At 36.5% G+C, this 18,248-nt stretch overlaps 1 protein-coding gene across 3 annotated transcripts in view; it reads left to right on the forward strand.

Annotated features, from left to right (window-relative positions):
- The window catches only part of nf2a (NF2, moesin-ezrin-radixin like (MERLIN) tumor suppressor a), a 45,950-nt gene extending 30,355 nt beyond the window's left edge, over positions 1-15,595 (forward strand). For 2 of the 3 annotated variants that reach the window (XM_016290664.1, XM_016290663.1), the window contains exons 12-19: positions 698-811; positions 2,603-2,725; positions 3,755-3,871; positions 3,962-4,062; positions 4,664-4,769; positions 6,942-7,069; positions 8,053-8,212; positions 14,868-15,595. In XM_016290664.1, the coding sequence (XP_016146150.1) occupies positions 698-811; positions 2,603-2,725; positions 3,755-3,871; positions 3,962-4,062; positions 4,664-4,769; positions 6,942-7,069; positions 8,053-8,212; positions 14,868-14,918 (900 nt within the window). In that variant the 3' untranslated portion in view covers positions 14,919-15,595. The remainder of the gene's footprint in view (positions 1-697; positions 812-2,602; positions 2,726-3,754; positions 3,872-3,961; positions 4,063-4,663; positions 4,770-6,941; positions 7,070-8,052; positions 8,213-14,867) is intronic. The other variant, XM_016290665.1, reaches the window with a different exon arrangement.
- The last annotated feature ends 2,653 nt before the right edge of the window (positions 15,596-18,248 follow it).

Raw genomic sequence — 18,248 nt, forward strand, 5'->3', positions numbered from 1 at the left:
AACGTCTTCCATTTGAGGATTATGGAGGCCACTGTGCTCTTAGGTACCTTAAGTGCAGCAGAATTTTTTTTGTAACCTTGGCCAGATCTGTGCCTTGCCACAATTCTGTCTCTGAGCTCTTCAGGCCGTTCCTTTGACCTCATGATTCTCATTTGCTCTGACATGCACTGTGAGCTGTAAGGTCTTATATAGACAGGTGTGTGGCTTTCCTAATCAAGTCCAATCAGTATAATCAAACACAGCTGGACTCAAATGAAGGTGTAGAACCATCTCAAGGATGATCAGAAGAAATGGACAGCACCTGAGTTAAATATATGCGTGTCACAGCAAAGGGTCTGAATACTTAGGACCATGTGATATTTCAGTTTTTCTTTTTTAATAAATCTGCAAAAATGTCAACAATTCTGTGTTTTTCTGTCAATATGGGGTGCTGTGTGTACATTAATGAGAAAAAAAAACTAACATAAATGATTTTAGCAAATGGCTGCAATATAACAAAGAGTGAAATTTAAGGGGGTCTGAATACTTTCCGTACCCACTGTATGTGTCATGGCATTTGTGAGACACGGACTGAATTTTCAGTCATTAAAAAGTCATACAGGTAAAGAATGACATGAGGATGACTGATTGACTGACTAAATTTTCAGTTTTTGTGAAGGGCAAATACATTTTTGAAGCAATTTTCATGCGTTTGAAGATTCTTCAGCTGTGCATCGGGAACCATGATCTCTTCATGAGGAGACGCAGAGTTGATTCGCTGGAAGTCCAGCAGATGAAGATGCAGGCTAGAGAAGAGAAAGCTCGCAAACAGGTCAGGAATGATTTCGGATTAACAGCATCAGAGAGAGAGAGATTATCGTTTATGTTAAACAAATAAATGAAAACAAACTGTTTCTGGGCTCTGTTTTTCAGTTAGATCTTGCCTTACAGGATCAAAGGAAAAGAAACGCAAACAAAGTTGAAAAGAAAGAATAAAAAAATGCAAGTAGAGAAATATATAAAAAAATAATAAAGCAATAAAGATAAGAAGAGAACACAAAAAGAGAAAATAAATGTATAATAACTGATTATTTTTTTCTCTGGCAATGTAGCCAGTTCTAGATGACAAAATGTTCAATATAGTAGAAAACAAGCATCCATATTAATTTTCCAAAGCCGTGATGGTTCTTTATTAAGTGACACGCACTGTATTGCCGTTCAGAAGTTTGGGGTCGGTACGTTTTTTTTGTGGTCTCATGCTTACCAAGACAGAACTTTTTTTTGATCAAAATGACAGTAGAAACAGTACAATTGTGTAGGCCTGTCACGATAACAGCTTTTTGTTGTGCGATATTGCCCCAGAAATAATTGCGATAAGTGATATTATTGTCATTTTAAAGACCATTTTATACCACTGAATATATAATCATAATGTAACAGCATAATAATGCAAGAAGGCCTACACGCTTCCAAATGATATTTTTAAGAATATTTAGATCATGGAAATTAATTATCAAAATATTAGATACCTTAAAAAGCCTGAATAAATAGTAAATAAACATTTTCTAACAAAAAGTGCAAAGTAGAAAAAAAGAAAAATGCACAAAGAACTTGTATGGAGATTTTTCAATCTACAGATTTGACCTGACCTTCTTTTCTCTGTAAATGAAGGGTGCACACTATTGCTGAAAAACACAATCGCTACTTAGCAGTCAGATTTCCGTATGCACAAAGGCACAGATCCCTAAACAAGACTATATCTGCAGATGAAACTTTTTTTTTTTTTTTTTTTTTTTTTTTGGAGAAGCATTTTTTAAAATTTGAACTAGCACCTCATGACTACACGTTATGTACGAGAAGCTGCAAAAGACACAAGCGCAAGTGGAATATACAAAACATGGTGACATTAATTTTTAAGTAAATATAGTGGGCAATATATTGCGTCACCAAAAATGATTGAGGTCATGTACATGTATTGCGCGATAAGTCGATATATTGATTATTGCGACAGGCCTACTATTGTGAAATCTATTTTGAATCTATTATGAAAATTTCTATTTGAATGTATTTTAAAACTTCATTTATTTTTGTGATGTCAAAACTGAATTTTCAGCAGCCATTTCCTTCAGGATTTATTCAGATTTGCTGCTTTGGTGCACAAGAAACCTTTTTTTTATTATTATCAAAAACAGGTGGACTGATTAATGTGTTTGTGAAAACCGTGATACAATTTTTCAGGTTTCTTTGAAGAATAGAAAGTTCAAAAGAACAACATTTATTTAGAAAATATATCTTTTATTACAACGTAAAAGTCTTTACTGTCAATTTTGATCAGCTTGATTCTTCCTTTCTGGGGGGGGGGGGGACAACAGTAGTTTGTATATAGACATATTCCAATAAATTATTGCAGTTTTGGGAAATTATCACTTTGCTTTGGAGAGCTTGAGAAGTGTCAGGCAAATCTTCCCTCCCTCTCTAGTAAATCTTAAGTCTTCATGGTCACCATATGCATTGATTTTCCTGTTGCACCTCTAGGCACCTTTAACCAGGTGCTGGATTTGCGATCCACTAAACCCATTCAGCAGTGGTGAAATATGGATGAGCTTTTTGCACCTCTATGTAGATGGAGCGTCGGAGGCTGGAGAGGGAGAAACAGTTGCGTGAGGAGGCAGAAAGAGCTCGTGATGATCTGGAGAGGAGACTGATTCAGTTACAGGATGAAGCTCACATGGCCAATGAAGCACTGGTGAGAAACTAAAATGTCACCTACCCTAAATATACTTAACCTATACGCTTCAGTGCTTGCTAGAGCACACAGGTATCTATACTTAGTAGTCTTAGTAGTAACATATTTTAATTATCACTGATCAGCCAATCACAATTAACCTGCCACAGCATCTAGGAATGTCAAAAGTACTAGTATAATAATAATGATAATAATAAAAAGAGCAAATAAAATTATCATTATAAATAAATCCTAACGATCAGTAACAAGTAATATAAAAATAAAAAAAAATCACGGTCAAATTTATTGCAATCCAATTGACCTAAATATTATTAAACTTACTTTATTATTGCATATAATAATATTTCTAAGGCTGTATTTCTGTTTTATCTCTTCACTTTCACATGGTATTTAAAGACTCAGTATTTAGTGCACATTCTTAGGGTGTTTTGGCTCTTGCAATCAAAAAAATATTCGACTTTTAAACCGATAATAAGTGTAAGTACAACTGATATATGCATTTCTCCTTATAGTTCACCCTCTGTGCTCAGCATAATGCTAATTCAAATAATCTTCTGGCAGAGCTCTGACTAGCAGAGGTCTCATTATTTTTAATCGGAGAGTTTCACATCCTTGCCAGTCCTTTTTCTCTTTCTCGCGCGCGCTCTCAAATATTTGAGGTTTTTTCACTTTCCTTCCCAAAAGTAGATATGTTTTGAGAGATATATATATATATATATATATATATATATATATATATGGGAAGAAAAGACCTAGTGACACGATTTCTGTGATGCAAATAACGTAAACGTGTTAGACTGAGCTTTATGTAACAGTTTATTGTGAGGTGTTACACAAATGGTGTGGAATCGAGTAAAACGGCAAAAGTTAAATGTATATAGAATAATTCAGATCGCTTACATTTTTAATAATGCTGCAGTGGCGTAGTATGCTGAACGTTTGCCATCTAATGCTGCTAATCAACAAAGGCATCAAATGAAGCAAATGGCCGATGTGCATCTGTGCAAAGCGTGTGGTCTCTGTTCTCAGTTACGCTCGGAGGAGACTGCAGATCTGTTGGCGGAGAAGGCACAAATCGCTGAGGAGGAGGCCAAGCTGTTGGCTCAGAAAGCGGCCGAGGCTGAACAGGAGATGCGGCGTATTAAGGTTAGTGAGCATTTGCCCACACCAGCTGCTCATAGAAGATCCTTTAGGAGCATTGAGGACTGATCATGCTCTGAATAACTCTTTATAAAGGTGACAGCCATTCGCACTGAGGAGGAGAAGAGACTCATGGAACAGAAGATGCTAGAGGCTGAGATGCTTGCGCTCAAGATGGCAGAAGAGTCTGAAAGGAGGTAACATCTCTGACACAAACACACTCTGCCTATTTATATGGATGTTCTTTCATCAGATGGCTGCTTGACATGGTGATAGTGTTAAATGACGTATTTAGTGTTTAAATAATAATAATAATAATATTTTGTTGTGTACCAATGGTTAAATTATAAAAGATCATTTAATTGTGTTTGAAAAGTTATTCTTTTGATTGTCATTTTTAAAACCCTTCTGTTGTCTTTTGAATAGCCAAATAGGTGATATTTTTCATTATTTTCTGAAAATATAAAATTCTATGTAAAAATACATAAAATCATACTTTAACCTTTTCACTTTTAAAAGTATAAAAAGTCATGAAATAAGGCTGATGTTTTTACATTTTTTTTCTCTCTCTCTCTCTCTCTCTCTCTCTCTCTCTCTATATATATATGTTGGCACTCTGTTGGCATGCATGCTGGGATAGCTCTTTGATTGGGTGCCTGTGAAAGTCTCAATTTTCTGCTGATCTGAGCATCCATTTTTCCATTTCCAGCTGAGTTTGTGCTTTGGAGATCCCAGCACTGTGTCCACTTCAAAGGGTTCAAACCCTGAGTGAGTAACCCATGTATCTGTTCTCCTCAGGGCGAATGAGGCCGACCAGCTGAAACAAGACCTGCAGGAGGCAAGAGAATCGGAGCGCAAAGCCAAAAGCAAACTACTCGAGATCACCAGCAAATCGCCGTATTCGGTAATCACCCATTCCTTACCAAAACGCTCCCCCACGGCATTCTGGAACATCTCCACAGATGATGTTACATCAACGCTTGTCATTCTTAATCAGGCTGGTGTCCGAATCCAGTCCAATTTTATCTCTAAGAGAAAAAGGTTTCAAACTCTGCACAGTTATGGGTTTTTATGCTAGTCTGATTTAGCCTCTTGGCCATTTGTCAATGTCAAGATAATTTATTTAAACAAAAGTTGCATCAGGCAACCATTCCACTACTCACAAGAAAACTTTCCCCTCTCGTCCAGGGAAACTTTCGAGAGTGTTTTAGCCTCACAATAACCACCTTAATGCAATCTAGAAGGAATATTTATATTCATATTAAGCTGTCCAACTTAAAAAATAGTTAGGTATCCCTCTAGGGTCCCAGGAATTGCATGACATGGTTGTAATGCTTTTTGGAATTGGATTGCAAATGGGTTCGGAAACTGCAAGCGAGAGACTGCAGTTAACTTGAATACCTCCATTAAATACATTGTGAATATCCACCAGGTTTGAATACACATGATGACTGAGTGCACTTCATATCTGATTCAATTGGACAACTATTAAGGGATTGTCCTAAGCCTCGTATATGGATAATAGATATAATTGAGGTCAGAAATTATTATTTTTTTCTACATAAATGTTCCCGGAGAGAACATTTTTCTACCTGGAAACCACATTTCAGTGCTATTACGATGAGTTCCCTAATTATCAGCCTAAGCACTTTGGGAGCTGAGCTCTTCCGCTCTTTTAAAGCTTTCTGGATACTCTTGAAAATCCAACTGGCGGCTCATCCGCACATTTTAAGTTAGGGGTGATTGGAGGTCAGTGTATCATTTCAAACATTAACTCTCTCTATGGGTGGCTAATGTTAGATCTGTTCGACCACTTAAAAATCCAGGAGGCATTTCAAAGTGTTGCCTCTGTCTGCGGGTATTGATGTCTTACCAAGAATTTTGAAGTGTTTTTTTTTTTTTGAAGCTTCCTTTGGTCTTTTGACAAAATCCAACTAAGTGGCTAAGGCAAACTGGAGCTTGACTTTGTTTAGATAAGTCATCCCGCCTGAGGCAAATTAAGGCAGTTTTTCTGAAGCTCATACGAGGTGCTTGAATTCCTAGTCGCTATACTGATCGTCAGGTTGACCGGTTAAATGTCTTTCTACAGCTGCTTTGTAGCAGAGTTTTGGTTCTGCCTCATTGTTGAAGTTTGATTTATTGATTCTTTTATTTTAATTATGTGAACCTGATCTCTATTGCATAAATTGCTATCGAAATAAAGGTGACAAAATTGGGGTCACATCTTTTACTTTCTTAATACACGTTCTTTGTCTAATTAGTGAACATCTTATATAATCAAATGAAAATAATGCCTTTCGCTTGAACATTTGCTATGTTACAGAAGTAAAATGTCATGTTGAGTTTAAATTCATCTGTTTTGTCCTATAGTCATTTTGTTCAGAGGTGGTTAAATACAGTACCTTTAAAGTAACTTGGTTTCCTTTAGAAATTTAAGAAATAGTGTCTAATTAGCATAATATATAATAATAGCATTATTGCAATATAACAGATCTGGTGATCTAATTTGATTTTGAACATTATGATTTGACTAGAAGTTAATATCAAGTAAATTTAATTTACTTTCACTAGAAAGATGGCAATGCACCAAGTTTTAATATTTAGTATTATAATTAGTGCCGTCACATGATTAATCACGATTAATCACATCCAAAATAAAAGTTTTTGTTTACATAATGTGTGTGTACTGTGTATATTTATTATGTATATATAAATACACACACACACGTAGTATATATTTTGAAAATATTTACATGCATATTCATATAATTTATATTGTTTAAACATAACATTTTTCTTATATATATAAATGCGCGTGTGTGTTTATATATGCATATAAATATACACAGTACACGCATACACACACATTATGTAAACAAAAACTTTTATTGTGGATGTGATTTATCGCGATTAATCATTTGACAGCACTAATTTTAATACTGGGTACAGATGTTTGGTACAGCACTCTTGCTTTTGTGATATTGCTTAAATATTTTTTGTACATTGATCTTTATTTAGCTCAGTCAGCTCATTTGATCATGTTTTTCTCTTCCTCTTTCTCTCTTTCACTGCACAGCCTGTGCCGTTGTCTGCCAACGCTCTTCCTCCTGATGGCCCGAACTTCAACTTCAGCATGGAGAACCTGAGTTTTGACTTCAAAGACACGGACATGAAACGTCTGTCCATGGAGATCGAGAAGGAGAAGTGAGTGCAGCCCATTTCAGGCATCAGTCCATCCTGATCACAGTCTATGTCACGTCTGTCCACACCTTTTAAACCAGTTACATCAACTGAGCCAGAGTTTGTCCTCTTTGCTGATACTCACCTGAGTAACGGGATTTGTTTTTAAGTACTAAAACTCAGGGACACCTTGTTTGTTTAGACAGTTCCACTAGAATGACCACTTTCAGTTTGGCCAAATACAGTTTTACAATGTTGTGAAAAGCAAAAAAACACAATGACAATGATTTATGAGAGTGTGAGATGCTGTGGTTCTTAAATAATATTGATTGTCCAATTAATCATATTCCTAAAGATCTTTTTGCTAAAAATCTATGCCCATTTTCAGTGTATAAAATGCATTACTGTTCAAAAGTTTGGGGTAGTTGGAGTAAGCAAGGTTGCATTAAATTGATTGAAAATGGCAGTAAAGACATGCACAATGTTACAAATGCTTTACTTTTGAACTTTCTGTTCAGCAAAGAATGTGTCGGTTTCCACAGAAATATTAAGCAACACAGCTGTTTTCAACATTGATAATGTTTCTTGAGCAGCAAATCAGCATATTAGAATGATTTCTGAAGGATCATGTGGTGCTAAAGACTGGAGTAATGATGCTGAAAATTCAGCTTTGCCACAGGAATCGGGAATTAAAATTATATTAAGGAAATATCACAGGGATATGTTACATTTGAAAATATATTAAACGAGTTGTTTTGAATTGTAGTAGTAGTTTTTACTGAGTTTTATAATATAATAGGAGTTTTTACTGAATTTTGATGAGCAAGAGACTAACATTTATCTTACCAACCCCCAACTTTTGAACCGTAGTTTTAGTATCGAACAAATGCCTGTTCACACCTAAACAAGGAAGTGGCAAAAGGACAAAAATGGTGTGAATGGGCCTTAAAACAGATGGAGACCAAGAGAGCAGCTTTGTTACACAATGCGTCTGTCCTGTTTGGCAGGGTTGAGTATATGGAGAAGAGCAAACACCTTCAGGAGCAGCTAAATGAACTGAAGACCGAGATTGAGTCATTAAAGCTAAAGGAGCGAGAAACGCCTCTAGACATTCTACATAATGAGAACACCGAGAAAGGCACCAGCAAGCAGAGCAACTTTAAAAAGGTGGGTTAAATGCATCTTACACAAAGTCAGACATAGTGTGGTACACGGTTTTAGGCCATTAAAATTCATGCTAAAGCTGTACTGTACCTAAAAATGCCATTGAGCTCTGTTTATTTTTTTTCTTTTATAATACGCCTTTCAGTTTTTTTTATAATAGTTGACAGATGAAAAGCAAGTAGTGGGAAACAACATCAGGAAATGTTGCAAGCTGTGTTAGAACCACAACAGTTACTGGCTTCAAAGTCACTGAGCTGTATTAAGACTCCGTATATTTTATATTTGTTATCGGTGTATGATGGGGTAGCAGTTACACTTCTGTGGCTGGATTTGTGAAAATCTTCTTCATATGCAGTAAAGATATAAAAGGTCATAAATATGTAACTTTAGAGGACCATTCACAATGATTTTTACGAACTCTCTTTTCAGGAATTCAAATTGTTCTTCAGTATTGTATTTTGAACAGTCTTAAGAAAAGGACATTCTTAAATGTTTTGGGGAATACAAAGCATTCCTAATTTTATTCTTAAGTTAGGAAATAAGAAGAAAATAGCAGTTAATAAGAGTTTTATTCTTAAAAATGTTTCATGAATGTTTGGCCACTGGGCTGTTGCACTCATTTTAATATCGGAAAAGAAAACTGGGCCTGGAGAGTTTAAGAGTTTGTCAGTTGCTGTGGAGAAAGGGAATTCACATAAATATTAAATATCTTAAAATCATCATATATCAGTAAAGACACTCAGTATTACTCCTTCAGGTTTTGAAATAGTCAAAACTTAAAGGGGACATAACACAGTTTCACCCAATCTCATTAATCTTGAGAACCTATAGAGTAGTATTGCATCCTTCATTATCTCCAAAAAGTATTTAGTTTCATCATTTATAAAAGAAAGATATAGCTTTACGATTCTCTCTACGAAAACAGCTGAGCTCCTGGAGGCGTGCCGTGGGCGGAGCTCAAGAGTCACGAGCACTTGTGTGCCATCAAAACACAGAAATTTGATGCAGTTTTACTTGCTGCCTGCGGTTCCGAATCATAACTGGCATCTTTTATCACTGGGACTGCTACATCTTTCAGTATCAAATGATGTGCAAATCCAGTGTCGAACTGGGCCTTGTTTATAAAACATTCGTCACTGAAATGATGGGAACCAACAAACACTTGCGATCTCCGTTGCTGCCCCGGAAAAACAAACTGCATCCAATGTTCATGTAACACTGGTTGTGTGGGAAAGATAACCAAAGAACCCAAAGACACATTTCATGACGTCATGAAGAGCCACGCTCGAAAACAACTTTCCGAAACGTATACGAACTCTGAAGGAGTGTATTTGGCGCACAAATCATTCATCCAAACTGTTTTTTGAAACTTGGGTCATGTTTATCATGAAAATCCAACTCTTTAACAGTGTAAATAACTCAGAATGCATGAAATAGCATTAGAACTCCCATTTAAGTTTCAGCTTCTTACAACATACAGGCGTGTCTTTATTTCAACAGGTTGCTCTACAGTGTTTGAATAATTCCATACTCCATATATTAGTCCTGAATCATTTGTATTTGTCTGTTGTGTCTGAGATGGGTATAATTTTGTAATTTGACGTACAGGTTCACTAAACTCTTTAGCGTCTCTGTTTTGTAGCACCATTTCTCAGAAGGGCTAGTTCCTATGAATATGATCTTAATCATACGGTTAGTCATGCTACCGAGCACCAGTAATCCAAAAATAATTCATCTTTTGTCTGAAAGGTTCAGCTACGTTTTCATCAAGCCTTATGAAACGGTAGATTAAAAGCTCCATTTTAGCCATAGAATCTTTTCCTGCAGCGTGTGAAATTGTCTCATTAGCGCTATGCTAATTGATTCCTGTGTTGTGATCGGTTGTTTGGACGGATGGAGTGCCCTCCGTGTGTTCAGTCGGTCTGCCTTGATGTGATTGTTTAATTGAAGCGGAGCATGAGCAAATCGAGCCGGACACTTTGGGGGGGAACGGCTTTACAGCTTTCGCACTAACAGCAGCTAGAAATCCAGCTTGATTTTACACCCTTTGACAGCTGTTGTTTTCTTAGCCGATGTTGAGCCTGCATTAGAAGTCTGTATCGGGACACTGTCCGACTCGTTGTAAATCACCATTGGTCAGGTAGTTTGAGCACTGGACCTTGGAGCAAAGTGACGAGGGTCGCTGGCTTTCCAGGTCACACTGGTGGAATGATTAATGGTCGTGGCAGTGCTTTCGCCATAGCCTGGTGCGTCCCGCTGCTAGCTATAGCCTGAGGGAAAGAGATGTAGTGAGAGTGTGTTAATGCACTGACAGGCTCACCTGTTCCCTCAGTTGTTTATGCGGTAATCTATCAAAATCCGACTTGCAAGTGTCCAAGCGTTCCTTTGTTAATTGTACTGAATTATGGATAAGTAGAAGTTAAAAGTCGATTAACCTGCAGAGACCCCGAGCATTGATATTGATGCATTTCTCTCTCCTTTTTAAAGTGTTTTTTTTTTTTTTTTTTAGGAAGCAACTGGCTCTAAAAATATTTTTACTCATTTGGGAGAGGGATTTAAAGAAAATGCAAATAGCTTTTAAAGGTTACACAATTTCACATAGTATACACTACTGTTCAAAAAAACGTATTAGTTTTAATACTAATTAATAATTAAGTAATGAATACTTTTCAGCAAAGATCCATTAAGACTTTATCAAAAATGACAGATATTTAGTAAAGACATGTTACAAAAGATTTCATAATATCAAAATAAAAATTATCATTCAAAATAGTGTTCTTTTGAACTTTCCATTATCATTGTTTCCACAAAAATATTAAGCAGCACCATTTTCAATGTTAATAATAATAAGAAATGTTTCTTGAGCACTAAATTAGCATATTAGAAAGATTTCTGAAGGATCATGTGACACTGGAGTAATGACTACTGAAAATTAATCTTTGCCATCACAGAAATACATTACATTTTTGAATATATTCAAATAAAAAAGTAGGGGTGCTCCGATCAGGATTTGAGACCGATCGCCGATCACAGACAGCAGTATCTGCCGATACGATCACAGATACCGATATTTTGAAAGCCTTCTTTTTATCATGTAGAATTATTTATAGTGATTATCCAGTCAAGATTTTTTAGACATTTATTCAAGGCCTAAATTTCATTTTTGAAATTAAAAACCCTTGTAAGAGGGGATTTTTTTATTTTTTATTTGAGGGGTGGAGGGGAAATTATTTTTTACATTTTTCAAAAATATATATTTATCACACCTAAATATTTGATCATGCACTACATTTTTGTTTTGACTATCGTGCAATTGTTGCACAATAGCTTACACACAGCACAAGCCTGATTTCATGAGCTGTATGTGAGGTGGCCTTTTACACCGGGTTCACACATACTTCGTTTGCAGTGTGTATGCAGTCCATGTGCGGTACGTGAGCGGTGCAGAAGCAGCATGGACTGTGTCTGCAACTAATCTGTGGCTGTTTACTCCAAACACAACATTTATCCATTATTTTGATTTCAAATCCAAGCATTGTTACTTAAAATGCTTCTTCAGCATTGTGATTCTATTTTACACAGTCCAGTAATACAATCTTTTATAGACATGTTTAAACGCAATAAATATAAGAAACACATTATTCAATGCTTTTTACTTTTGCATTTACATCTAGAAATTTATATTAAGTTGCTCAAGCAATTGGCAAAATGTTTCAACTACTTTTCTTACGTTATCACAAACATTCTAAATTAAAACTTACCATGGACAGAAACAGTCAGCTCTACTACCTTTTCTTTTGCATTTAATTCTTTATTACAAGCAATCCTGTGTTTCATAAAGAACTTTGTTTTGCTACCTCCACGAATGCCAACTATTATTGCCTTGTTTATCTAAAAGTGCTCTTTTCCTTTAAACCTAGCCAAAAAGCCATAGCCTGTGTTGACTGTGAAACACAGTAGACTTTAATTATATGCATTTATGGTGTAATCACTACATTTTCGTGTTCATATTTACCGCAAACTATGTGCTGTCACTTTAATTCAGCGCTTGCAGTGGAAATGATCTCTGCACTGCTGCAGACGCACCGCTCCTGAACGCACTGCCGGACGCAACCGTGTGCAGTGTGAATGCTTTAATCTGTTAACATGAGTGCGGGAAAAATATGCACCGCATACGCACTGCAAACGGAGTATGTGTGGACTTGACGTTGTGTGTGCACTGCGAGTGTGCATGAGCGCATGGTCTCCAGGAGAGCGAGTGAGCGCTGAGTGGTTTAAACACTGGCAAGAATTAAAAAGAAATGCAATTTATAAACTTTAGTGATGATGCGACACTACCTCGATTGTGCAAGTGATAATTCCTAGGGCTATGTCAACTGCAGTGTGCAGCTCGCTTATAGTGCAGACACGATGTGATTGTGAGAGAAATAGAGAGTGCACGTGGTGATTCGCTCCTGTTTGTGAAATTGTCTCACAATGTTTTCAAATTTCTTTATAATTTTATTTATTGAAGAAATATGAATTGTACCTCACCTTCAGCATTATAATTATTTCACCCGCACCGGACAGAGACTGAGACGGTGCCGCTGCATGTCATGCCAAACCTCTCACAGTAGGCGCGTCATCAGCTTGAGATCGTTTTTTTGAGATCGGCCTTTTTAGAGACTGCTGATCAATCATCCCAAAGCAATTATCGTCCAATAGTGATCGGTAGCCGATCAATCAGAGCACCCCAATAAAAAGTTATTTTAAATTGTAATTCTATTTTACAATATTAGTGTTTTTACTGGTATTTTGTTATAAGATAAATGCAGCCTTGATAAGCAAAATAGACTTTATGAAACATGAAAAAATCCCCCAAGCGGTATGATAGTGTACAATGTCCCAAAAAATATTGGACTAAGCTAAATGTAATTGCATTTGATATTATGCAAAATATCAAAACAAAACAAACGATTCTGTCATTTTCTGATTTGGACCAATATGACTCAAAGGTCTTAGATTCAAACTCTGGTAGGGAAGCTGTATGAATTGGAGTGCTGCCCTTTTTCTCTAACAGTGACCGAGCCAATTGATCCTGTAGATAGTGTGCTGGTAGTTGCTTTGGATAAAAAGTGTCTCCTAAAAAAAATAAATATGAAATGCAATTCACATCGTTCATACCAACAGTGATTAAATTGCTGGAGGCCACCTTGTTTCTGTACTTTCGATTGCCAGTAGACGTTCATACTTCGGCCGTTATCAGTGGTGGATTACGTGAGCTTCACTGTCTGCACTCCTATTGCACTTTTCTCAGGCATTTTTGCAATTTCTTCTAACCAGCTGGTCTCGCGGTGTTTTTTGGTGGATGTTGGAATCAGCTCTCCTTAAGTTCACACAGTTGCCCCAGCAGAATAACCACCAGTGTATTCATCACATTAATTATGAACCTGATCCACTAATGCTTTAAAAGTCCAAATACTTATGTCTTCATTTCAAACAGTATATTTATAGTGACATTTATAACTCAAGATGTCTGGTAACCACTGAGCAGATTGGGGTATTTCAGGGTGAGAGTCCTCATGCCTTAAATCCCTGCAGAATGATTCATTAATAAAGCAGAAATGTACCATCTTCATATAGCATTAATTTCATAATTTTCCCATCTCTGTATCTCTCTTCCGTCTCTTCTTGTTTATTTACACCAGTTTTTCGTGAGGGATTGTGTCTTAAAGTGTCTTTTAACATCACTGTCATTGAGTTCACACAGACTAGTGACAGCTGATCAGAGACACACATGCTCCCTCTGCTCTCTCTCTATTTCACACTCTCTCGCTATGAATTCTGCATGACTCCGAGGTATTGCACATCATACATGTCCAGTGCTTCTCATGGCATGAGCATAAATAATTAAAAACTGTAGGTGCCAAAGTTAAAATGTAATATATAGAATTTATTCAGTGTTTCATATGCTTCATATCTTATTCCTCACATTAAGGCCAGTTAATGCGTTAGGCACCATGAACTAACAATGTACAACAATTATTTGTTATTTTTAAAATATTATAATCAATGTTTGTTTATTTATTAATACATGTACTAATATTTATTGTTAATGCATGTTTGTTCATAGTATATATTTATTTATCATTTCTCATGCTTCAATTAATTGAGAATTTTTTTTTAATATTTTATTTTAACTTGAAATATTAAAAGATCAGTACAAGTAGAAATTAATATTAAACAAGATAAAAGGATTGTTCAGTGTTTTTCATGTTACTGTTGCATTGATAGCATATTTAACCTTATTATTGTTAAGTGTTTCAAGGTAATTTCGACATTAAATCATCTGCAAGGGTTATCATGCTTATTTTAATCTTTTGGCAACACTAACTAAAGCAGTTGTGCTGCATACTATATTTGGGGAAATTGTAATAAATTAGGATTCTTTGATAAATAGAAAGTTTGTAACATTACAAATGTCTTTGCTGTCACTTTGTCCGTTTAATTGATTCTTGCTGAATAAAAGTAATGATTTTTTTGTTACTGACCCCAAACATTTGAAACCGCAATGTGTGTATTTTAGTTACTGTAATTGTCACTTGATATACATTAAGATCATCAGTTTGGAGCTGAGCACAATTGTTTACACCTCTCAATCTTCAATCTGTCTCCACAGCTCACTCTACAGAGCACCAAATCCAGAGTGGCCTTCTTCCAGGAGCTGTAGCCATCCAGACACATTGGACTCGTGTTTGAACGTGTGAACGATGTTTTGTGTGTTTTTATCACATTCCTGACAGGCTTTGACCCATTCCTGTATGATCTTAACACGTTCTGGTGATGAACAATGTATATGCGGCTAACGTTTACATTAACACTAAGAGGACCAAACCCTCATGTAAACAGAACTACAGAGGGAAAGTAGCTTTTCAAACCAGCGCACGCACACTAACATAAACTCATTCACATACAGAGATGCACTACACATTGTTTCCCAATATCCTTTTGTCAGCAGGAGGTCAGAATCCCATTATGAAGACACTACGGTTAAGCAGTGTACAAACACTGACTACATCCTAAATTCATCTCTCCAGTTGCACAGCAGAAATCTCGGTCTCTCTCGATCAATATGTGTCAGAATAATTGGCTAAAGCAGTGGTATTGCACCCTTGTGCCGTATTAGTTCGGGAGTTTATTTTTTGGGGTCCAATATGGAGCTGTTTAGTCATTCATAAAGGTTGTATTAAACCTAGTTGGTACATCATAAAATAGTTTACTTCCTCTCAGAGGATAGTTTAGCACAGGGTATTTTGGGGCAAGAAAACCCTTTGGGATCACACTATTTGGAAGACTATTACATATGAAATATTTGGATTTTTTTTTTTAACCGTTTACTCTGTTTGAAATGTTTTAAAGAATTTGAATATATTTTTGAAAATGTTTTTGTGCAGAGGAATAAATGAGTGGAAATGATCTTGTTTTTCTTTATTTATTTTTTTGTTCTTTTGGATGAATTACTGATGTTCACACTTTGCTTTGAACATCTTCCTAGCTCTGTGAACATCTCTCTAGTATTGCACTTTAGTGTGAAACCCGAACCACACCAACTGTGCCACAAGCATGATTGAAACCTCAAATCATGTGACTATTTTTCAGTGATCGGATGTACATTTTTCACCTGGCGGGCGATAAGACGGGCAAAAAAAGCCCTGCATTATGGCCATAAGTATGGTTCAGGATAAAGCGCCACAGAGACTGCTCGCTTTATCAGCAGTCTTGGTTCCAGAAATGTTTTTGCATTCATATTCTCCATCGGGATTTTGAAAAATATATTCAGTATTAAATTTAAATAAATTAAAATTGAGGCACAAACAAAATCTAAGAAAAAAACAAAAGGACCATACTTAAAGGCTTTTCCTTTTGGTATGAGCAGCGTAGTGCATGAAGTATTGTGAAAGATGGGATTGTGTTTATTTCAAAATAGATTTGATTGTTTTGCTGAGGTTCATGGGAGTGGGTGTTTGCTGGATTGTTGTCATTTCTATGGTAATAACTAAAGAAATTCCACTGTTTAAAAAAAAAAAAAAAAAAAATTCTGTATGGAGAAAGTGAATGAAATGTTTACTCCCAGAACCCAACTGTTAAGCTTAAGTGTTTTGGGATATTTTTTTTTATGTGTCTTATGTGATTGTGTTTGTGTGTGGATGTTTGAAAGGACAGAAATGTATTGAGAATGGCGATCAAACAGCAGGCCGTTGGATTTTCATCTTCCTGGCGAATGTTACGCAAGGTAAATCAATATAATAAGCCTAAAAATTAATTTGTAGTTGTTACATGAAAGCTGCAACTATCTCAATTATAGCATGAAGGATTAGTCAGTAAATTAGAATTCAGTTTGACAATTAATTCATTATTTTTATAGCTCATTAAACTCAAAGCACTAAATATTGAGGAAATATGCACAGCCTAAACCGCATTTAAAACCCTTGTAGTTTTTTTTCCCTAATGGCTGTATTTGTATTATTTGTTACCAGTCGAGACAATGACTATAATTTAGCTGGGCAGATGTCTAAGCTGTTTGCTTCATGTATCATACTTCCCATAATCCTCATTATCATTATCACAGCCTGAGACCCAAACTCCCCATCACTCATCAGTTTCTGGCATTCCACAATACAATGTCTGGACGAGTGACAGCTTGATTGACAGCTGGTTCGAGGCATATTGACAGGCTGTCGCGGTCGAGAGAGGGATGTGCTTTAGGAGGTGACCGTGTCACTATGCATCCCATCAGTCCATGGGGTGGCAGATGGAGGCCTTGGAAGATAAAACTGCATCTGTAGGTGGTACCAAGGTGAAAAGAAGAATAGCTACTTTACTGAGGGTGAGAAAATCAGAGGCAGTGATAATCAATGGTGGCTTTTTGCCTTGGGAATTTATTATAGTTTTTTGATTGCAGCTTACTTGGATTACACAACATGCCGTTTGATTGCCCAGACTGTTCTCTTAAGGGCAAGCTTGGTTTCTGATCTCAAGATACCCTGACTTTAAAGTTGAAATGTGTTGTTTTTATTATAAATGATACTCTACCTGTCCTGCAGAGGACAACACCAGGTTGAGTGCAAAAGCAAGTATCTTCTGACCTCCAGGTACAGCCATTATTGTAGTTTCCAACTTCATCTTCTGTTGCTTTATTGGCATTTTCCACCTTCTTTGACTAGTTCTTAAAGGGATAGTCCCGGTTTAATACAAGTTAAGCTAAAGCGACAGCATGTGTGGTGTAATGTTGATTAGCATAAAAAAAATGGTTTCACTTGGTCTAGTGTGGTTTTTCAGAAAAATCTGGATTCCAGTGAGACTCTTAGGGCCTGTTCACACTTGGCCATTTCATGCGTTTTCGCTGATCGGATATCTATCTGATTTGTTCAAATGTTTCCATTTACACTTGGCCATATAAATGTGTCGTTGCAAAACGGATATAAATTCGATCTTCAATTCCCGCGCTATATTAAAATTATAATTCTCGTCAACGAAATCAAAAGATAAGCGCTGCATTTTATTCATTATCAGCTCATTTCAAGATCAAAGCTCGCAATAGGAGAGCGCGCGGCATCAGCACTGGAAATATAGGTTAGTCACTACTTTTAATGAAGATGATTGTGTGTTGAGCGTCTGCGTCTTACTTTCAGTACTCAGCTACTCGTCCGCGGCAATGCGTGTTGCATTAGCGCTGTCATATCTGACTATAATGTCATATAGCCTATAACACGCTCTCACACGTTTATTATTTTAACGTTTTGAAAGGAGTAAAATTTGCATATGTGGTTTCAACAAGCAGATGCATTAACACTTGTCCAGTTTCGTCTGGAATGCGGCCCAGACAACCTCCTGAAGTGGTTTGAGCGATCGGATTTATATCCGTCCCCAATGCGTTTCGGAGGGCATTTACACCTGGCCTTTTCACGATCGGATAGCTATCCGATCAGAAAAAAACGCATGAAGTGACCAGGTGTATACAGGCCCTTAGAATGGAGGTAAATGAAGCCAATACATGTAA

This window comes from Sinocyclocheilus grahami, unplaced genomic scaffold (genome assembly GCF_001515645.1).
Source record: "Sinocyclocheilus grahami isolate Dianchi unplaced genomic scaffold, SAMN03320097.WGS_v1.1 scaffold261.1, whole genome shotgun sequence".
Taxonomy (NCBI): Eukaryota; Metazoa; Chordata; class Actinopteri; order Cypriniformes; family Cyprinidae; genus Sinocyclocheilus; species Sinocyclocheilus grahami.